This window comes from Bombina bombina, chromosome 6, assembly GCF_027579735.1.
Source record: "Bombina bombina isolate aBomBom1 chromosome 6, aBomBom1.pri, whole genome shotgun sequence".
NCBI classification, from domain to species: domain Eukaryota; kingdom Metazoa; phylum Chordata; class Amphibia; order Anura; family Bombinatoridae; genus Bombina; species Bombina bombina.
The window spans coordinates 763,322,247-763,346,049 of NC_069504.1; the positions used below are offsets into that span (position 1 = coordinate 763,322,247).

The 23,803-nt window shown below is 39.1% G+C and overlaps 1 protein-coding gene across 3 annotated transcripts in view; it reads right to left on the reverse strand.

The window, feature by feature from the left end:
* Positions 1–23,803, reverse strand: part of TTI2 (TELO2 interacting protein 2) — a 70,904-nt gene that overhangs the window by 45,466 nt on the left and 1,635 nt on the right. For all 3 annotated transcript variants that reach the window (XM_053718043.1, XM_053718042.1, XM_053718041.1), the window contains exons 2-3: positions 15,681–15,867; positions 5,742–5,834 (exon numbers count right to left, since the gene is read on the reverse strand). In XM_053718043.1, coding sequence (XP_053574018.1) covers positions 5,742–5,834; positions 15,681–15,867 — 280 coding nt within the window. The remainder of the gene's footprint in view (positions 1–5,741; positions 5,835–15,680; positions 15,868–23,803) is intronic.

The window sequence follows — 23,803 nt, forward strand, 5'->3', positions numbered from 1 at the left end:
CCTCAGAAGAAGCATAAGTATCAAATTTGTAGAATTTGGCAAAAGTGTGCAGAGAAGACCAAGTCGCTGCCTTACATATCTGATCAACAGAAGCCTCGTTCTTGTAGGCCCATGTGGAAGCCACAGCCCTAGTAGAGTGAGCTGTGATTCGTTCAGGAGGCTGCCGTCCGGCAGTCTCATAAGCCAATCGGATAATGCTTTTCAGCCAGAAAGAAAGAGAGGTAGCAGTAGTTTTTTGACCTCTCCTCTTACCAGAGTAAACTACAAACAAAGATGAGGTTTGTCTAAAATCTTTTGTTGCTTCTAAATAGAACTTTAAAGCACGAACTACATCTAAATTGTGTAACAAACGTTCCTTCTTTAAAACTGGATTCGGACACAGAGAAGGAACAACTATTTCCTGGTTAATATTCTTGTTGGAAACAACTTTTGGAAGAAAACCAGGCTTAGTACGCAAAACAACCTTATCTGAATGGAAAACCAGATAGGGTGGATTACACTGCAAAGCAGATAATTCAGAAACTCTTCTAGCAGAAGAAATAGCAACCAAAAACAGAACTTTCCAAGATAGTAACTTAATATCTATGGAATGTAAAGGTTCAAACGAAACCCCTTGAAGAACTGAAAGAACTAAATTTAGACTCCAAGGAGGAGTCATGGGTCTGTAAACAGGCTTGATTCTGACCAAAGCCTGAACAAAAGCTTGTACATCTGGCACAGCTGCCAGTCGTTTGTGTAACAAGACAGATAAAGCAGAAATCTGTCCCTTTAGAGAACTCGCTGACAACCCTTTATCCAAACCTTCTTGGAGAAAGGAGAGAATCTTTGGAATTTTAATCTTACTCCAGGAGAATCCCTTGGATTCACACCAACAGATATATTTTTTCCATATTTTATGGTAAATCTTTCTAGTCACAGGTTTTCTGGCTTGGACCAGAGTATCTATCACAGAATTTGAAAACCCACGCTTGGATAAAATCAAGCGTTCAATTTCCAAGCAGTCAGCTGCAGAGAAACTAGATTTGGATGTTCGAATGGACCTTGTACTAGAAGATCCTGTCTCAAAAGGTAGCTTCCATGGTGGAGCCGATGACATATTCAGCAGGTCTGCATACCAAGTCCTGCGTGGCCACGCAGAAGCTATCAGAATCACAGAGGCCTTCTCCTGTTTGATCCTGGCTATGAGCCTGGGAAGGAGAGGAAACGGTGGAAACACATACGCTAGGTTGAACGACCAAGGCGCCACTAATGCATCCACTAGAGTCGCCTTGGGATCCCTGGATCTGGACCCGTAACAAGGAATCTTGAAGTTCTGACGGGACGCCATCAGATCCATGTCTGGAATGCCCCATAATTGGATTAACTGGGCAAAGACCTCCGGGTGGAGTTCCCACTCCCCCGGATGGAAAGTCTGACGACTCAAATAGTCCGCCTCCCAGTTGTCTACTCCTGGGATGTGAATTGCAGATAGATGGCAGGAGTGATCCTCCGCCCATTTGATGATCTTGGACACCTCGCTCATCGCCAAGGAACTCTTTGTTCCCCCCTGATGATTGATGTACGCAACAGTCGTTATGTTGTCCGACTGAAACCTTATGAACCTGGCTTCCGCTATTTGAGGCCAAGCCAGGAGCGCATTGAATATTGCTCTTAGTTCCAAAATGTTTATCGGGAGAAGAGACTCTTCTCGAGACCATAGACCCTGAGCTTTCAGAGAGTCCCAGACCGCGCCCCAACCCAAGAGGCTGGCGTCGGTCGTGACAATGACCCACTCTGGTCTGCGGAAACTCATTCCCTGAGACAGGTGATCCTGGGTCAACCACCAGAGAAGCGAGTCCCTGGTTACCTGGTCTACTTGAATTTGGGGAGACAAGTCTGTATAGTCCCCATTCCACTGATTGAGCATGCACAGCTGTAATGGTCTTAAGATGAATTCGAGCAAAAGGAACCACGTCCATTGCTGCGACCATTAGTCCTATTACTTCCATGCACTGAGCTATGGAGTGTTGAGGAATAGAATGAAGAACTCGACAAGCGTTTAGAAGCTTTAACTTTTTGACTTATGTCAGGAAGATCTTCATTTCCACAGAATCTATTATTGTTCCCAGAAAAGGAACCCTTGTGGACGGTGACAGTGAACTCTTTTCTATGTTCACCTTCCACCCGTGAGATCTGAGAAAAGCCAACACAATGTCCGTGTGGGCCCTTGCTTTGGAAAGAGACGACGCTTGGATTAGGATGTCGTCTAGATAAGGTGCTAGAGCGATGCCCCTCGGCCTTAGGACCGCTAGAAGGGACCCTAGCACCTTTGTGAAAATTCTGGGAGCGGTGGCTAAACCGAATGGAAGAGCCACGAACTGGTACTGTTTGTCCAGAAAAGCGAACCTCAGGAACTGATGATGAGTTTTGTGGATTGGGATATGCAGATATGCATCCTTTAGATCCACGGTAGTCAAATATTGACCCTGCTGGATTGTCGGCAAGATTGTCCGAATGGTTTCCATTTTGAAGGATGGAACTCTGAGGAACTTGTTTAATATCTTTAAATCCAGAATTGGCCTGAAAGTTCCCTCTTTTTTGGGAACCACAAACAGGTTTGAGTAAAAACCTAGACCTTGTTCCCCGGAGGGGACTGGGTTTATCACTCCCATCTTTGATAGGTCTCTTACACAATGTAAGAATGCCTGTTTCTTTATCTGGTCTGAAGATAAGCGAGACAGGTGGAATCTTCCCTTTGGAGGAAGTCCCTTGAAGTCTAGTAGGTATCCCTTGGAGACTATCTCTAGTGCCCAGGGATCCGGAACATCTCTTGCCCAAGCCTGAGCGAAGAGAGATAGTCTGCCCCCTACCAGATCCGGTCCCGGATCGGGGGCTACCCCTTCATGCTGTTTACCCTTATTCCAGCCTTGCATGGGCTTCCAAGCGGGTTTGGGCTGGGCCGCGTTACCTTCTTGTCTAGCGGCAGTGGAGTTATTAGCCGGTCCGTTCCTGAAATTGCGAAAGGAACGAAAATTAGACTTGTTCTTAGCCTTAAAAAGGCCTATCCTGTGGGAGGGCATGGCCTTTACCCCCAGTGATGTCTGAAATAATTTCCTTCAATTACGGCCCAAAAAGGGTCTTACCCTTGAAAGGAATATTAAGTAACTTAGTCTTGGACGACACATCTGCCGACCAGGATTTTAGCCAAAGCACCCTCCGCGCTACTATAGCAAAACCTGAGTTTTTCGCCGCCAATTTCGTTATTTGAAAAGCGGCATCCAATATAAAGGAATTAGCTAACTTTAATGCGTGAATTCTGTCCATGACTTCTTCATAGGAAGTCTCTTTCTGGAGCGACCTTTCTAGTTCCTCGAACCAAAAGGACGCCGCTGAAGTGACAGTAATAACACATGTAGCTGGTTGAAGGATGAACCCTTGCTGAACAAAAATCTTTTTAAGCAATCCTTCCAATTTTTTATCCATAGGATCTTTGAAAGCGCAGCTGTCCTCTATAGGAATAGTTGTGCGCTTCGCTAGTGTTGAAACAGCTCCCTCAACCTTCGGGACCGTCTGCTATGCGTCCCTTCTAGGGTCTATTATGGGAAACATTTTCTTAAATATAGGAGGTGGGGCAAAGGGTACACCTGGCTTCTCCCACTCCTTATCCACTATGCTCGCTACCCTCTTGGGTATAGGAAAAGCATCGTCGTTCACTGGGACCTCTAAAAATGTGTCCAATTTGCACAACTTCTCTGGTACTACCATAGAATCACAGTCATCCAGAGTAGCTAATACCTCCTTAAGCAAAGCGCGGGGATGTTCTAGCTTAAACTTAAATGCTACTATATCAGGTTCTGCCTGTTGAGAAATTTTTCCTGAGTCTGAAATTTCACCCTCAGACAGCCCTTCCCTCACAGCCAATTCTGATTGATGTGAGGGTAAAATAGATAAGGCATCGTCAGCGTCTGATTGTTCAGTTTTAAATACAGATAAAAAGGATGAACAATCACGCTTTCTCTGAAATGCTGGCAGTTTGGATAAAAGATTTGCTATAGAATTATCCACTACTGCTGTCAATTGTTGCATAGAAATAAGCACTGGCGCGCTAGGTGTCGCCTGCGCGGGCAAAGCTGGTGTAGACACAGAAGGAGAGGATGTAGAACTATCCCCACTACCTTCATTAGATAAATCATCTTGGGCAACATTATGAAATGTAACAGAGCTGTCCTTATTTTGTTTGGACGCTATGGCACAATCACAAACACTCGAAGGGGGAACCACATTTGTCTCTAAATGCACAGAACATAGGTTATCTGATGGCCCAGACATGTTAAACAGATTTAGGCAGGCAAACAATGCAATAAAAACGATTTTAAACAAAAACGTTACTGTCTCTTTAAATAATAAAATGACACACTTTATTTCTGAATGTTCAAAAAACTATGAAGGCAATATCCGATTTTTATGAAATTTGGACCCCAGTGTCTTAATGCTTATAAAGTATTGCACAGCAAATATGGAGACTCTAGCTCTTAAAACAAGCAAACCGGAGCAAATTGTTGGATTTAACCGTTTTTATACACCACAATCCCTGCTACATTGCTGCAGCTTTTTACCTTCCTTAGGGCTCAACCATCCACAGAAATAAGCCTTCTGGAGTCACTTTCTGAGCCACAGGACCCTCTCACATGAGACTGCATGCACTGCCTTGAAAATCAACTGCTCAGCTGAAGTGCCAAAATGAGGCCTCCTCCCTCAGTACACTAGAGTGAAGGGGCCTTCCTGACTAGATTTAGGTGTCTAAAACAAGCCAGATCAATAAAAAACGTCCCCAAGTGTATATGAGCTCATAAAACATTTCATATGCCATGCTATTGCAATAAAAACCAATCGATTTGGCCCCTAACAGTGTCTACCAGCATAAAATTCAAAAAGGGGAAGCCTGTTATCTTTTTTGCTGAGGTGAAAGAAAAAATGGCTTACCATTTTCCTGAGGGGAAAAATGACTGTCATCTAGCATTAGCCTGTGTTGCTAGAAGGAGACTAGTCATACCTGAAGCATATGAGTCTGCAAGCTGTTACCCCCAACTGAAGTTCTCTAGTTTCAACAGTCCTGTGTGGTAACAGTAATGGATTTTAGTTACTTGTGGTAAAATCATAGCCCTCTTAAACAGAAATCTTCATCACTTTTCTGTTGTAGAGTAAATAGTACAAGCCAGCACTATTTTAAAATAACAAACTCTTGATAGAAGAAATAAAAAACTACAACTACACCACAAACTCCTCGCCATCCCCGTGGAGATGCTACTTGTTCAGAGCGGCAAGGAGAATGACTGGGGGGCGGAGCCAGAGGGGGAGCTATATGGACAGCTCTTGCTGTGTGCTCTCCTTGCCTTTCCCTGTGGGGGAGAATATTTCCCACAAGTAATGGATGACGCCATGGACCGGACACACCAATGTTGGAGAAAACAAACAAACAAGGAATCTGGAATACATTTTGGTAAGGTTCAACAGCAATACAAACCCCCTGGTATCCCAACATTAGCTAAATAACTGAGGGCCTCTCTCTAACCTGTCTAGAGGACAGAAAAAAATTAAAGTCTGGGTCAGGAAGAGGAGGAGAATTATATCCAGCAGGGAAGGTGGGGGGTCATATGTTTTGGGCTCTTTCTTAGAAGAACTTTGTTTGTGACTGTTACTATGGCGAAATAAAATAAAATATTACTAAGTATTACTTGTTATGGAAAAATAATTTTCTTTACCTCAATAACATCAGAATCTGTTGAATACATGTGGGCTCTCAGAGCGTGGTATATAACCTGTGCATGGTTATACTGTCGTAAGTCTGCAGCGGGCTGTCAAAAATAAGAGATAAATGTTAGCATCAAGGACTTCAACTTCTCTCAGGCACTGTACTAAATACAAATAATGTTTCAAAATGAGTGGACACACTTAAAAGTAACTATAACTTTATGTATAAGAATAACCAACCTATTGATGCATGCTAATTCAGATAATATAGCCAACAAGAGACCCTTTATTAAAAACAGCAACACAAATAATAACCATATTTCACATGAGCTTAAACCATATTAGTTCAAAACCTTTTAGATTCCCTTTTGTGGTGTACAATGTTTATTAGTTCAATATATAGTGTTTCACAAAACCAGAATTTTGTATTTGTGTCTCTTGGTTTAAATAGGTTTTCCTTGATATATTCTTCTGCCCTGATAATTTGTATTCTGACTCTTGGATTGACTGGGGTTTCCTTGAGATATTACACTGACAATTTGAATTGATATTGTATTTGTCTGAGCTATTTTGACAATGTACCCTTTACTTCCCTATTTGTATTTGTTATTTTGATGCCTATTCGGTCCCTGTTTTGTTACCCTGCTTTGATGCATTTAAGTTCCATTGTTCCTGCTGTGTTATGTACAACAGATGTTCACCATTTCATGAAAAACAGCACATCCCTTACTTTGAGCAGTATTGCATTTGCCTGGATTATGTGGGACCAAACTTACTTAAGGGTAGTTTGTTATGCATGTGTCTGTACAGTACCTCTTAGTTTGTCTTTCAATATTAAGTTTCTTTATTTTGCATTGTAGGTTACCGATTTAAGCAATTTTGAGAAAGTTCAGTTTTCAGGTTTGGCCTTTCCCTTCTCCTACTGTGCTACTGTGTGTTTTAAACTTGCGGTATTTTAATAAGGCCCCATAACAACATGGCAGCTCCCATTGTTTTAAAGGCATTTAAAATTACACTTATTTTGACACTATTTATACAACTAATGAAATTTAAAAAAAAATAATACATCTACATGTTATTAACAGACTAATCTTTTCTTTGAATGCATAATTCTATCTACCATTTATTAAGTGTTTAATGTCCCTTTAAGGTATAATATGTAATTCCAGAAAGTTTATCCTCTGATTGCACTAAGAAATGTATTGATATTTTTCAAAATTTGAGTTTCTAAAATAGTGTTTTCTAATTTATTATAATAAATATTTTCAAAGTGTGTAAAGTCATGTGGCAGCCTACCTTTCCCTACACAAGTTATCATTGGCTACTGAGATATGAAGGCTTAAAATTTGAAATAAAAAAAACAAAGTACAGACGTGCAATAAAACTATTTGAGAACAGATTTGCCACATTTGTCGTCATGTGAAATGCCCTTTTACTGTGTGTCTTTTAGAGACTCTAGCTGGTTACTTGCTGCATATATCAAAACTTGCAGTAAATTAGTTTGTCCACTGCTTTAAACAATCAATTAAACAAAAAAGTGGATGCTAAACCATAAAGATTATAAATGATCATCCATCAATATCCCATACACTCAACCAAACATAATTGAGTGTGTGTGTTGTGGTGGGTGCCAGGGTATATGTAGAGACACTTGTATTAAGATATAACCACTTGTCAAAAAGTTATGGGCTTAGTCCAGCTCTTACAGATCCAACAAAATAATCAGAAAACCTAAATGAGTATAATCAAATAAAGGCATACAATATCATTGACCCAAATTAATTTCAAGAGAAACTCAGACAGGTGAACGCATGACGCGCGTTTCACCTGAGCTTTTTTAAAGGTTTTATTCGACAATAACTGTGAATACCATCTAGCGATAGTATATATTGATAAGCCCACTTATTTCCCACTGTTTGTGGGGCTCACAAAATCATAGCCGTAATTGTGTGAGGGACTTTTTCTTGGTCGCTGTATGTTTCACAATGGGCCTCTGAGTCCCTTGATACTCTTAATAATTTGATCATTTTCTTTCATGCTATATGAGTATATGGTAATTTGGATATAGTGATACTATATTGTATCATGTCCCACACCACCAGACAGTGCTATTTGTTTCTCTACTTTTGTTTTTAAGTTAGTATCTCTTTGATACTTTTTAGCAATCTATTAAAAGTTAAAGTGAAGGTAATCTTGAGCGTACTCGCTCAAGTCATAGGATATAATTTAAAAAAGTAAGAGACTTTCATTCATAAAATCGCTAATTTATCCTTATCTTATTAGATTTTTACATTTAAATCCTGGTATGATAAGCGCTGTTCCTTCACCCGCCATAGCCCTCAGTCGATTGACAGATGACTCATCTGCAATCCACTAATCGTTGTTTCCCCCTGGGGCCGTGAAGTTTGTGCAAAGGGGCTGAACACCCGGAGGGGGAACAAAGATTAGTGGATTGCAGATGAGTCATCTGTCAATCAACTGAGGGCTATGGCGGGCAGAGGAACGGCGCTTATCATTCCGGCATTAAAATGTAAAAATAGAAGAAGATAAGGATAAATTAGCGATTTCATGAATGAAAGTCTCACTAATTTTTTAAATTATAATCTATGATTCAAGCAAGTACGCTCAAGTTTACCTTCACTTTAAGTGTTTATCTTTAACCCCATTATATGACCTGTTAAAGTGTGTGCCAGGTTGTTCTATATTTTTCTTCTTTAAACAATCAAGGTCTACTTTGTAGATAGGCTACGTAGCATTTTAAGAGACACCTACAATTTTTACAGAAAAGCATGGCATAGCACAAGCATGCAAAATAATGAATGTGTACTGCAAATATGTTTACAACACATAATTAAAGGGACATTAAGCAAAATTATTCTCAAATATGAGGGTACATAATCATGCATCTGCATAATAATGTACCTTCATATTTGAGAATAATTTTGCAATGAATATGTAACTTTATTTTGTCAAAAGAGCTTTTTGTTTTATGTTTTTTATTTTCACTGATTTCCCTGTCCCCCACAACAAAAGGAGCATTGCTAACCAATCACAAACTAATAAACATATTTAGCACAAACTATTTAATATATTAAATAAATTATTATTAACTATCTAAGCGGCATCAGTGCTAAACAACTTTAAGGAAAGAGAAGAGGGCAAGCTACTCCAAGCACTCTTTCCTTAAAGGCATAAAAAGGTCAAAATTAAATGAGCATGGGTGCATTTAAATTTGAAATCTAGGCATTTTTGCAATATACTCATCAGAAAAAAATGATTCTAATAAAAGTCATTACTGATTTTCTGCAGTATACGCACATTTCTTGTGAGGGCCCGTTCCCCAGGATTTAAACACCAGAGAACTGGCGGTAGAGCATATTCCTACTGAAGACTAATTTGTGTCACACTGCTGACTCTCTGAGAAGGTGTGGTGCATTGGCCTTCACAGGATATTTGTATATGCCACTGAAAAACAGTAATAACTTTTAAAAGAAGCATTCTTTCTAATGAAAGTATATTGCAAAAATGCTTCTATTTTAAATTGCAATGTACACATTGGCATTTCTTTTTTGACTTTTCTATCACTTTAAAGGCAAGGTAAAGTTTGGTACATTTGCAAACACCTATAGGCCTAGATTTGGAGTTCGGCGGTAGCCGTCAAAACCAGCGTTAGAGGCTCCTAACGCTGGTTTTGGGCGCCCGCTGGTATTTGGAGTCAGTGATTAAAGGGTCTAACGCTCACTTTTCAGCCGCGACTTTTCCATACCGCAGATCCCCCTACGCCATTTGCGTAGCCTATCTTTTCAATGGGATCTTTCTAACGCTGGTATTTAGAGTCGTTTCTGAAGTGAGCGTTAGAGCTCTAACGACAAAATTCCAGCCGCCTGAAAATAGCAGGAGTTAAGAGCTTTCTGGCTAACGCCGGTTTATAAAGCTCTTAACTACTGTACCCTAAAGTACACTAACACCCATAAACTACCTATGTACCCCTAAACCGAGCTCCCCCCACATCGCCGCCACTCGATTTAAATTTTTAACCCCTAATCTGCCGACCGCCACCTACGTTATACTTATGTACCCCTAATCTGCTGCCCCTAACCCCGCCGACCCCTGTATTACATTTATTAACCCCTAACCTGCCCCCCACAACGTCGCCGCCAGCTACTTAAAATAATTAACCCCTAATCTTCCGACCGCAAAGCGCCGCCACCTACGTTATCCCTATGTACCCCTAATCTGCTACCCCTAACACCGCCGACCCCTATATTATATTTATTAACCCCTAATCTGCCCCCCTCAACGTCGCCGACACCTGCCTACACTTATTAACCCCTAATCTGCCGAGCGGACCGCACCGCTACTATAATAAAGTTATTAACCCCTAATCCGCATCACTAACCCTATCATAAATAGTATTAACCCCTAATCTGCCCTCCCTAACATCGCCGACAGCTACCTTCAATTATTAACCCCTAATCTGCCGAGCGGACCTCACCGCTATTCTAATAAATGTATTAACCCCTAAAGCTAAGTCTAACCCTAACACTAACACCCCCCTAAGTTAAATATAATTTACATCTAACGAAATAAATTAACTCTTATTAAATAAATTATTCCTATTTAAAGCTAAATACTTACCTGTAAAATAAATCCTAATATAGCTACAATATAAATAATAATTATATTATAGCTATTTTAGGATTAATATTTATTTTACAGGCAACTTTGTAATTATTTTAACCAGGTACAATAGCTATTAAATAGTTAAGAACTATTTAATAGTTACCTAGTTAAAATAATAACAAATTTACCTGTAAAATAAATCCTAACCTAAGATATAATTAAACCTAACACTACCCTATCAATAAAATAATTAAATAAACTACCTACAATTACCTACAATTAACCTAACACTACACTATCAATAAATAAATTAAACACAATTGCTACAAATAAATACAATTAAATAAACTATCTAAAGTACAAAAAATAAAAAAGAACTAAGTTACAAAAAATAAAAAAATATTTACAAACATAAGAAAAATATTACAACAATTTTAAACTAATTACACCTACTATAAGCCCCCTAATAAAATAACAAAGCCCCCCAAAATAAAAAATTCCCTACCCTATTCTAAATTAAAAAAGTTACAAGCTCTTTTACCTTACCAGCCCTGAACAGGGCCCTTTGCGGGGCATGCCCCAAGAATTTCAGCTCTTTTGCCTGTAAAAGAATAAATACAATACCCCCCCCCCCCCAACATTACAACCCACCACCCACATACCCCTAATCTAACCCAAACCCCCCTTAAATAAACCTAACACTAAGCCCCTGAAGATCTTCCTACCTTGTCTTCACCATCCAGGTATCACCGATCCGTCCTGGCTCCAACATCTTCATCCAACCCAAGCGGGGGTTGGCGATCCATAATCCGGTGCTCCAAAGTCTTCCTCCTATCCGGCAAGAAGAGGACATCCGGACCGGCAAACATCTTCTCCAAGCGGCATCTTCGATCTTCTTCCATCCGGAGCGAAGCGGCAGGATCCTGAAGACATCCAGCGCGGAACATCCATCCGGACCGACGACTGAACGACGAATGACTGTTCCTTTAAGGGACGTCATGCAAGATGGCGTCCCTCGAATTCCGATTGGCTGATAGGATTCTATCAGCCAATCGGAATTAAGGTAGGAATTTTCTGATTGGCTGATGGAATCAGCCAATCAGAATCTAGTTCAATCCGATTGGCCGATCCAATCAGCCAATCAGATTGAGCTCGCATTCTATTGGCTGATCGGAACAGCCAATAGAATGCGAGCTCAATCTGATTGGCTGATTGGATCAGCCAATCGGATTGAACTTGATTCTGATTGGCTGATTCCATCAGCCAATCAGAAAATTCCTACCTTAATTCCGATTGGCTGATAGAATCCTATCAGCCAATCGGAATTCGAGGGACGCCATCTTGGATGACGTCCCTTAAAGGAACAGTCATTCGTCGTTCAGTCGTCGGTCCGGATGGATGTTCCGCGCTGGATGTCTTCAGGATCCTGCCGCTTCGCTCCGGATGGAAGAAGATCGAAGATGCCGCTTGGAGAAGATGTTTGCCGGTCCGGATGTCCTCTTCTTGCCGGATAGGAGGAAGACTTTGGAGCCTCTTCTGGACCGGATTATGGATCGCCAACCCCCGCTTGGGTTGGATGAAGATCTTGGAGCCAGGACGGATCGGTGATACCTGGATGGTGAAGACAAGGTAGGAAGATCTTCAGGGGCTTAGTGTTAGGTTTATTTAAGGGGGGTTTGGGTTAGATTAGGGGTATGTGGGTGGTGGGTATTATATGGTTTTTTTTACAGGCAAAAGAGCTGAAATTCTTGGGGCATGCCCCGCAAAGGGCCCTGTTCAGGGCTGGTAAGGTAAAAGAGCTTGCAACTTTTTTAATTTAGAATAGGGTAGGGAATTTTGTATTTTGGGGGGCTTTGTTATTTTATTAGGGGGCTTAGAGTAGGTGTAATTAGTTTAAAATTGTTGTAATATTTTTCTTATGTTTGTAAATATTTTTTTATTTTTTGTAACTTAGTTCTTTTTTATTTTTTGTACTTAGTTTATTTAATTGTATTTATTTGTAGCAATTGTGTTTAATTTATTTATTGATAGTGTAGTGTTAGGTTAATTGTAGGTAATTGTAGGTAGTTTATTTAATTATTTTATTGATAGGGTAGTGTTAGGTTTAATTATAACTTAGGTTAGGATTTATTTTACAGGTAAATTTGTTATTATTTTAACTAGGTAACTATTAAATAGTTCTTAACTATTTAATAGCTATTGTACCTGGTTAAAATAATTACAAAGTTGCCTGTAAAATAAATATTAATCCTAAAATAGCTATAATATAATTATAATTTATATTGTAGCTATATTAGGATTTATTTTACAGGTAAGTATTTAGCTTTAAATAGGAATAAGTTATTTAATAAGAGTTAATTTATTTCGTTAGATAAATATTATATTTAACTTAGGGGGGTGTTAGTGTTAGGGTTAGACTTAGCTTTAGGGGTTAATCCATTTATTAGAATAGCGGTGAGCTCCGATTGGAAGATTAGGGGTTAATAATTGAAGTTAGGTGTCGGCGATGTTAGGGAGGGCAGATTAGGGGTTAATACTATTTATGATAGGGTTAGTGAGGCGGATTAGGGGTTAATAACTTTATTATAGTAGCGCTCAGGTCCGCTCGGCAGATTAGGGGTTAATAAGTGTAGGCAGGTGTCGGCGACGTTGTGGGGGGCAGGTTAGGGGTTAATAAATATAATATAGGGGTCGGCGGTGTTAGGGGTAGCAGATTAGGGGTACATAGGGAGAACGTAGGTTGCGGCGGTTTACGGAGCGGCAGATTAGGGGTTAAAAAAAATATGCAGGGGTCAGCGATAGCGGCGGCGGCAGATTAGGGGTTAATAAGTGTAAGGTTAGGGGTGTTTAGACTCGGGGTACATGTTAGGGTGTTAGGTGCAGACGTAGGAAGTGTTTCCCCATAGGAAACAATGGGGCTGCGTTAGGAGCTGAACGCTGCTTTTTTGCAGGTGTTAGGTTTTTTTTTCAGCTCAAACAGCCCCATTGTTTTCTATGGGAGAATCGTGCACGAGCACGTTTTTGAGGCCGGCCGCGTCCGTAAGCAACTTTGGTATCGAGAGTTGCATTTGCGGTAAAAATTCTCTACGCTCCTTTTTTGGAGCCTAACGCAGCATTTGTTTGAACTCTCGATACCAGAGTTAATTTTATGGTGCGGCCAGAAAAAAGCCCGCGGAGCGTTAACAGCCCTTTTACCGCCGAACTCCAAATCTAGGCCATAGTGTGCTATTTAACACTGAAATGCAGTCGCTAACTTTTTATTAACTTTGCATAACGTATTTTGATGAAAAATAAATTATTTTATCCCTACCGTTTCGTGTAAAACTCCTCCCCCTTCTACTTCCTCTTTTCTTTGTCTCATCGTAGAGACCCAACCCACCCGCTATTGACGTCGGCATTTTGCGTGTTCACGGATAAAAAAACTTGTGCGCATGCGCAACTTTCGTAAGATACATTGTATTGAATGTATCAAACAGAGTCTTTTACCTTATTGTTCGTGAACTATCAACTTGATTATACTTACTATTTACGAGATCTCTCTCTGTGCTGCTGTTTGCTAAAGTACACTGTAATTTTCACTGAGCATGCGCAACTCATGAACGCACGCCGTCAATGTAGAGGATTACGGTCGGACGCATGCGCTCCTATGACGTACGATATGCTGTGTTCACCACCATGTGGAGAAAGCATTGATTGGAGGACACAGTGGTAGCGAAGTGTCAACCATTTCTATAGAAAAGTCGGGCGGCCGAGTAATCGATGTATGAAGTTTTAAAAATAAGAATTGCGGCTATAGATATAGATCCATAGAAAATGATGAATGAAAGTTATGCTAATTTTAAATGATATTTCGGAAATAGTTAACAAGTGCACACAAGTTTACCTTGCCTTTAAGGAAATAGTGCTTTAAGTAGCCTGTTCTCTTCTCTTTCCATAAAGAGACACTGAACCCAAACTTTTTCTTTCGTGATTCAGATAGAGCATGCAATTTTAGGCAACGTTCTAATTTACTCCTTTAGTCAATTTTTCTTCATTCTCTTGCTATCTTTATTTGAAAAAGAAGGCATCTAAGCTTTTTTTTGGTTCAGACTCTGGACAGCACATTTTTATTGGTGGATGAATTTATCCACTAATCAGCAAGAACAACCCAGGTTGTTCACCAAAATGGGCAGGCATCTAAACTTTCATTCTTGCATTTCAAATAAAGATACCAAGAGAATGAAAAAATATTGATAATAGGAGTAAATTAGAAAGTTGCTTAAAATTTAATGCTCTATCTGAATCACAAAAGAAAAAATTTGGGTTCAGTGTCCCTTTAAAGTGGTTTAGCAGTGATTCAGCTTAGGTAATTAATATTAATTTATTAAATAGGAATTTAAACAAAAATATGTATTCCTTTCTAATCTCCATAGTGATAGGCCCACTGTTATTACAAAAAAATGATTTCCCTATAATGATTGTTGATGTAAAACTTATAATCCACCTTAAAAGAAGAAATGACTACAGAAAAGGTGAGGGAAGTAATAAAAGTAAACATAAATACACAGAAAATTAGGTGACATTAACCCAAGCCTCACTGGGAGAAAGTCATACAAGCACAATTTTTAGATATATTTTAAATCAAAGGGCAGCAAAATAAATCATGCATATTGCAATAATGTTATACTTTCATTAATTAAATATTTTATACGTTGTTAAAATGATGAGTTTAAAGTGAAAGTAAATCCCAGTGTTTGTGAAACACTAGGATTTACCATTGGAACAAATAAAGGAGACTTTAATTCATGAAGTATAAAATACTTTGCAATATGCAGCGCCAAGCCAGATTTCACACACGGCTATTGGCTAAGGTGGAAAGTCACCTCTCAGCCAAATAGCAAAGATAGCTAGGATTTACCATCACTTAAATGGTCCTTTTAAAAATGAAATGTAGATTACAATCTCATAATGTTTGGAGTCTCTCCATTTGAAAGTGACGTGTGTACTCTTTAAATATTTATCCTACATTGAAAAAAAATTTTTTGTTTTTTGAGTGACATATTTAAGGGGATACTGAACCCAATTTTTTTCTTTTTGGTTCAGAACCATGGATAGCGCTTGCTGATTGGTGGCTACATTTAGCCACCAATCAGAAAGCACTACCCAGGTTAGAAAGTTGGTTAAAATTGCATGCTCTATTCGAATCATGAAAGAAAAAAAATTGAGTTCAGTAACCCTTTAGGATGGTTTAATATGCCAAATTCATATGAAGGGGAGAAACCTGCCATAATTACTTAGTGCTTGACCATCTTACATATATTTGATCACTCCATTATTTCAATACTTACTGCATTCTTGATAATGTGATGCAGACAAGATACACCCAAAATTTTGTTTTCCGTCTTATAATCATCAGAAAATAGAAGGGAAGGTGGCACTACTCTGGCCAGAAATTCTGAAAGCCACGGTCGAGTTACCTGGAGCAGTATCCACGAGAAAACTACCTTGGCATGAGGGTGAGACTCCCATATGTCTCTAGAAAGGAAGAATTTTGTCAATTATAATTCCATCAGATTAGCCAAAATTGAAAATGAAAAATGTATTGCAATGGATTCTAAGACAAACCCTAAAAGTTTAAGTACCACAGGACTGTTGTAAAGCTGATGTGGCGCCAATTTTTAACAAGCACGGTTTATTCCAAAGCAATTGTGATAAAAAGTCACATTTTAAGGCTAGTGGAAATTAAATGTAATCCCCAGCAACATTAACATTTTGCTTACTGTAAGCAATCAAATTTTGGAACATCTTGCTTAAGGAGGTAGTGAATGCCAATACCGTGGATACATTTAAATATGGCTTAGATACACTTTTGGCTGAAAACATAATTTAGGAATATGATTGCTTGTTCTAAAATGGTCGGCTTTCTAATTGTATTAAGGGAAATTTGATTGGCAGATTTTTTTTTCTAAATTATGTAGGATTTGTATAAATTTAATTTTATGGACTTCTGTCTTCTTTCAACCTCATCTACTTTGTTCCTACGGTACTATTATACCTTTTGATGCTAAGCCATTTTCACACCCCAGTACTGAGGCAATTTTTAGCTTTTTTTGCTACCTACATTTAAACACTATTGTAAGCCACATTTCAGTGAGTGACTCTCTCAAATTAGATATTGTTTTTCAGCAGCCTCAACAGATTCAGATTATACCATTATTATATTTATATTTCATGACATGTGAGATAGCTGTGGCAAAAACTGTAAAAACATTTTTTTATATATTTTTGTTAAAGGGACACTAAACCCAATTTGTTTTTTTCATGATTCAGATAGAGCAAGCAATTTTAAGCAACTTTTTAAATTACTCCTATTATCATTTTTTTTGTTCTCTTGCTATCTTTATTTAAAAATCAGGAATGTAAAGCTTAGGAGCTGGCCCATTTTTTTGTTCAGCACCCTGGATAGCGCTTACTTATTGGAGGCTACATTTAGCCACCAATAAGCAAACGTAACCCAGGTTCTGAACCAAAAAAGGGCCAACTCCTAAGCTTTACATTCCTGCTTTTTGAATAAAGATAGCAAGGGAACGAAGAAAAATTGATAAGAGAAAATTAGAAAGTTGCTTAAAATTACATGTTTTATCTGAATCATTAAAGAAAAAAAATTGGGTTTAGTATCCCTTTAATATTAATAATATTGAAAATGGCCAGGTGACCAATGCTGTTACTGTGATCACCTTACTAAAATTGTCATCAAGGTTAGCAACATGTAAAATAGTGGCGCATACGGGCTATTGTGAGTTATAATATAGATTTGAGAGACTCCTTTGTGCAGTACAGAAATAAAAGCACTTTTGTTTTGCAAGTTGATCACTGTTATCACCAGTGATCACCTACCTATACGGACAAAATTCATATGTTTTTAAGAGAGGGTCTTGTCTACTAGGAAAAAGGAAAAAAAAAAACTTTATTAGGGGTCTCTAGATATCACAGATTTCTTTTTATATAGCATAAAATGTCCCCTGATTGGTGCCAATTAAAGGGATATGAAAGTTAACATTTTTCTTTCATCAGATAGAACATTGTATGTTCTATCCAAATCATGAAAGAAAAAAATTGGGATTTCCTGTCCGTTTAATTAAACATAGTAAAACAACAGCAATATACTTTTGTTATTTATATTGCTCCCTTTTCTGTAATTTTAGCTATATTCATGATTGACTTTAATTATACGCATTTATATAGCAGATATACAAGTATAGTAAGATAAACATAATTAAATATATCCTCCGCGGGTCCCGAGTTGCACTTTTACTGTGTGTTTAACTGCTTTGTAGGGGTTAAACATACAATAGTGTAGGCTTATAAAATTATATATTCTAAAAAATTAGAGCACGTAATTTTTCAACTTTTATGGCCCTTTAAAAATATTTAGGAGCGCAGTCAAAGTGACAGGAGCACCAAAATTGCAGCACTAATACAGAAATCTTCCGGTGTGCCAAATTACTGTTAGGTTCACCCTCACATTTAAAGGGATAGGACAGCATGTCATTTTTAACCCCTTAACCCAATTTATATATACGTTGTACGGTACTTTGCTTATTGTACCGTACAACGTATATATACACGTCGGAGCTGCAGGAGCTCCTAAGCTCATGGCATCTGTCTGCATATGAAAGCAGAGCACGATTGGTGCTCCAGTTCCATATGAAGGCAGATGCCAGATTGTTACAGACAGTGACACTGTGTGTGTCACCGTTTGTAACTATCAGCTGCTGGTGCTGGCAGGAGGTGTGAGAGGGAATCCAGGAGGCGGGTGGGCAGTCCAGCAGCAGAGGGGGGAGGGAGGAAGTGGGAGGGCCCTACACTGCGGAAAATAAAAAATAAAGGGAGAGGGAGGGAGGGATGGATGGGGAGCTACGCTACAGAAAAAATGTGGGGTGGGGGTGTCAGTAATCAACGATCGCTGGAGGGGCGAGGTGGGGGGACCACTACACTAAAGAAAAAAAAATATATATAATAATTATTTGATCCCCTATCAATCAGCAATATTTCTGGCTCCCAGGTGTCTTTTATACAGGTAACAAGCTGAGATTAGGAGCACTCTTAAAAGGAGTGCTCCTTATCTCAGCTTGTTACCTGTATAAAAGACACCTGTCCACAGAAGCAATCAATCAGATTCCAAACTCTTCACCACGGCCAAGACCAAAGAGCTGTTCAAGGATGTCAGAGACAAGATTGTAGACCTACACAAGGCTGGAATAGGCTATAAGACCATTAACAAGTAGCTTGGTGAGAAGGTGACAATAGTTGGTGCAATTATTCGCAAATGGAAGAAACACAAAATAACTGTCAATCTCCCTCAGTCTGGGGCTCCATGCAAGATCTCACCTAGTGGAGTTTCAATGATCATGAGAACTGTGAGGAATCCGTCCAGAAGTATAGGGAAGGATCTTGTTAATGATTTCAAGGCAGCTGGGACCATAGTCACCAAGAAAACAATTGGTAACACACTACGCCATGAAGGACTGAAATCCTGCAGCGCCCACAAGGCCCCCTGCTCAAGAAAGCACATGTACAGGCCCGTCTGAAGTTTGCCAATGAACATCTGAATGATTCAGAGAAGAACTGGGTAAAAGTGTTGTGGTCAGATGAGACCAAAATCGAGCTCTTTGGCATCAACTCAAGTTGCCATGTTTGGAGGAGGAGGAATGCTTCCTATGACCCCAAGAACACCATCCCCACTGTCAAACATGGAGGTGGAAACATTATGCTTTGGGGGCATTTTTCTGCTAAGGGGACAGGACAACTTCAACGCATCAAAGGGACGATGGAGGGGGCCATTTACTGTCAAATCTTGGGTGAGAACCTCCTTCCCTCAGCCAGTGCATTGAACATGGGTCATGGATGGGTATTCCAGCATGACAATGACCCAAAACACATGGCCAAGGCAACAAAGGAGTGGATCAAAAAGAAGCACATTAAGGTCCTTGAGTGGCCTAGCCAGTCTCCAGACTTTAATTCCACAGAAAATCTGTGGAGGGAGCTGAAGTTTTGAGTTGCCAAACAGCCTCAAAACCTTAATGACTTGGATAGGTAGATAGGATCTGCAAAGAGGAGTGGGACAAAATCCCTCCTGAGATGTGTGCAAACCTGGTGGCCAACTACAAGAAACGTCTGACCTCTGTGATTGCCAACAAGGGTTTTTCCACCAAGTACTAAGTCATCTTTTGCAAAGGGGTCAAATACTTATTTCGCTCATTAAAATGCAAATCAATTTATAACTTTTTTTAAAATGTGCTTTTATGGATTTTGTTGTTGTTATTCTGTCTCTCACTGTTCAAATAAACCTACCATTAAAATTATAGACTGATCATTTCTTTGTCAGTGGGTAAACGTACACAATCAGCAGGGGATCAAATACTTGTTTCCCTCACTGTGTATAAACATAATAATATTTTTTTTTTTTTTAAAAAGCCTTAAAACTTAATATTGGCAGACTGTCTGCCAGTACCTAAGATGGTAGTGACCAGTGGAGGGTGAGGGGGGGAAGAGAGCTGTTTGGGAGGGTGAGGGGGGTAATCGACAGTAAAGCTAAAATTAACCTTATGGAAGAGTGAGAAAGTTGGTCCTGCGTCTCAAGCATCCATTACTCCCCCAAGCCGGTCAAACCGGAAGTGAAACCAACGTGGCCGTGTGACCTACCAACCCGGAGTGCCGTAGCCAGTAGTGGAGAACCAATCCTCTGTAATGTATACGAGTAAAGAAAGGATCTATGAGTAAGCGCCTGTAGGGGGCGTGAAACGCGTCAGTTAACTACCACTGTCCACTCCATACCTGTCTTGGAGTTTCCTTGAAGGATCACCCACCTCTTGTTGGATTGGTATTTACTGTATTCTTGCTCCAATAAACTTTGGGATATTTTTGCATCAACCTGTGTACGCAGTGCCTGCTCCTTTCTTTACTCCTAAATTTAACCTTACAAGCTGATTAACCCCTTCACTGCCAGGAATAATAGAAGTGTGGTGTGCAGCTGCAGTTAGCGGCCTTCTTATTACCAAGAAACAATGGTGAAGCCATAAATGTCTGCTATTTCTGAACACAGGGGATCCCAAAGAAGCTTTTACAACCATTTTTGCCATGATTGCACAAGCAGTATGTAAATAATTTCAGTGAAAAACCCAAAGGCCTAGATTTAGAGTTTTGTCGGTAACGACCCGCGTAGCTAACGCTGACTTTTTTCTGGCCGCACCTTTTAAATACCTCTGGTATTGAGAGTTCACAGAATGGCTGCGTTAGGCTCCAAAAAGGGAGCGTACAGGACATATTTAACGCCACTGCAACTCTCGATACCAGAGTTGCTTACGGACGCGGCCAGCTTCAAAAACGTGCTCGTGCTCGATACCCCCATAGAAAACAATGGGGCTGTTTGAGCTGAAAAAAAACCTAACACTTGCAAAAAAGCCGCGTTCAGCTCCTAACGCAGCCCCATTGTTTGCTATGGGGAAACACTTCCTACGTCTGCACCTAACACTCTAACATGTACCCCGAGTCTAAACACCCCTAAGCTTACACTTATTAACCCCTAATCTGCCACCCCCGCTATCGCTGACCCCTGCATATTATTATTAACCCCTAATCTGCCGCTCCGTAAACCGCCGCTCCTTACATTATCCCTATGTACCCCTAATCTGCTGCCCCTAACACCGCCGACCCCTATATTATATTTATTAACCCCTAATCTGCCCCCCACAACGTCGCCTCCACCTGCCTACACTTATTAACCCCTAATCTGCCGAGCTGACCGCACCGCTATTATAATAAAGTTATTAACCCCTAATCCGCCTCACTAACCGTATAATAAATAGTATTAACCCCTAATCTGCCCTCCCTAACATCGCCGACACCTAACTTCAAACATTAACCCCTAATCTGCCGACTGGAGCTCACCGCTATTCTAATGTATTAACCCCTAAAGCTAAGTCTAACCCTAACACCCCCCTAAGTTAAATATAATTTAAATCTAACGAAATTAATTAACTCTTATTAAATAAATTATTCCTATTTAAAGCTAAATACTTACCTGTAAAATAAATCCTAATATAGCTACAATATAAATTATAATTATATTATAGCTATTTTAGGATTTATATTTATTTTACAGGTAACTTTGTATTTATTTTAACCAGGTACAATAGCTATTAAATAGTTAAGAACTATTTAATAGCTAAAATAGTTAAAATAATTACAAATTTACCTGTAAAATAAATCCTAACCTAAGTTACAATTAAACCTAACACTACACTATCAATAAATAAATTAAATAAAATACCTACAATTACCTACAATTAAACCTAACACTACACTATCAATAAATGAATTAAATACAATATCTACAAATAAATACAATGAAATAAACTAACTAAAGTACAAAAAATAAAAAAGAACTAAGTTACAAAAAATAAAAAAATATTTACAAACATTAGAAAAATATTACAACAATTTTAAACTAATTACACCTACTCTAAGCCCCCTAATAAAATGTGTTTTTTTACAGGCAAAAGAGCTGAATTTCTTGGGGCATGCCCCGCAAAGGGCCCTGTTCAGGGCTGGTAAGGTAAAAGAGCTTTGAACTTTTGTAATTTAGAATAGGGTAGGGCATTTTTTTATTTTGGGGGGCTTTGTTATTTTATTAGGGGGCTTAGAGTAGGTGTAATTAGTTTAAAATTGTTGTAATATTTTTCTAATGTTTGTAAATATTTTTTTATTTTTTGTAACTTAGTTCTTTTTTATTTTTTGTACTTTAGTTAGTTTATTTAATTGTATTTATTTGTAGATATTGTATTTAATTCATTTATTGATAGTGTAGTGTTAGGTTTAATTGTAGATAATTGTAGGTATTTTATTTAATTTATTTATTGATAGTGTAGTGTTAGGTTTAATTGTAACTTAGGTTAGGATTTATTTTACAGGTAAATTTGTAATTATTTTAACTATTTTAGCTATTAAATAGTTATGAACTATTTAATAGCTATTGTACCTGGTTAAAATAAATACAAAGTTACCTGTAAAATAAATATAAATCCTAAAATAGCTATAATAATATAATTATAATTTATATTGTAGCTATATTAGGATTTATTTTACAGGTAAGTATTTAGCTTTAAATAGGAATAATTTATTTAATAAGAGTTAATTTATTTTGTTAGAATAAAATTATATTTAACTTAGGGGGGTGTTAGGGTTAGGTTTAGACTTAGCTTTAGGGGTTAATCCATTTATTACAGTAGCGGCGAGATTCGGTCGGCAGATTAGGGGTTAATAATTGAAGTTAGGTGTCGGCGATGTTAGGGAGGGCAGATTAGGGGTTAATACTATTTATTATAGGGTTATTGAGGCGGGAGTGAGGCGGATTAGGGGTTAATAACTTTATTATAGTAGCGGTGCGGTCCGCTCGGCAGATTAGGGGTTAATAAGTGTAGGCAGGTGGAGGCGACGTTGAGGGGGGCAGATTAGGGGTTAATAAATATAATATAGGGGTCGGCGGTGTTAGGGGCAGCAGATTAGGGGTACATAAGTATAACGTAGGTGACGGTCGGCAGATTAGGGGTTAATTATTGTAGGTAGCTGGCGGCGACGTTGTGGGGGGCAGGTTAGGGGTCAATAAATATAATATAGGGGTCGGCGGTGTTAGGGGCAGCAGATTAGGGGTACATAAGTATAACGTAGGTGGCGGTCGGCAGATTAGGGGTTAAAAATATTTAATCGAGTGGCGGCGATGTGGGGGGACCTCGGTTTAGGGGTACATAGGTAGTTTATGGCTGTTAGTGTACTTTAGAGCACAGTAGTTAAGAGCTTTATGAACCGGCGTTAGCCCAGAAAGCTCTTAACTACTGACTTTTTTCTGCGGCTGGAGTTTTGTCGTTAGATTTCTAACGCTCACTTCAGACACGACTCTAAATACCGGAGTTAGAAAGATCCCATTGAAAAGATAGGATACGCAATTGACGTAAGGGGATCTGCGGTATGGAAAAGTTGCGGCTGAAAAGTGAGTGTTAGACCCTTTCCTGACTGACTCCAAATACCGGCGGTAGCCTAAAACCAGCGTTAGGAGCCTCTAACGCTGGTTTTCACGGCTACCGCCAAACTCTACATCTAGGCCATGGTTTGTAAAAAGGTTAATTTTTTTTTTTTTATGATCGCATTTGCCGGTGAAATGGTGGTATGAAATATACCAAAATGGGCCTAGATCAATACCTTGGGTTGTCTACATAAAAAATACATAGTTTTGACGGGTACATAATAAAATAAAGGCTCTATTTCTATTAAAACTGAGTGATAGCAAAAATGTTAAATATTCTCTGGTATTTTGGGCAAGTTCTTCTCTGAAAGTCCCGGGAGTGAAGGGGTTAAGAAACTTTTAAAATTCACTTCTATTTTCAGATGTGCTTCGTTCTCTTGGTACCCCTTG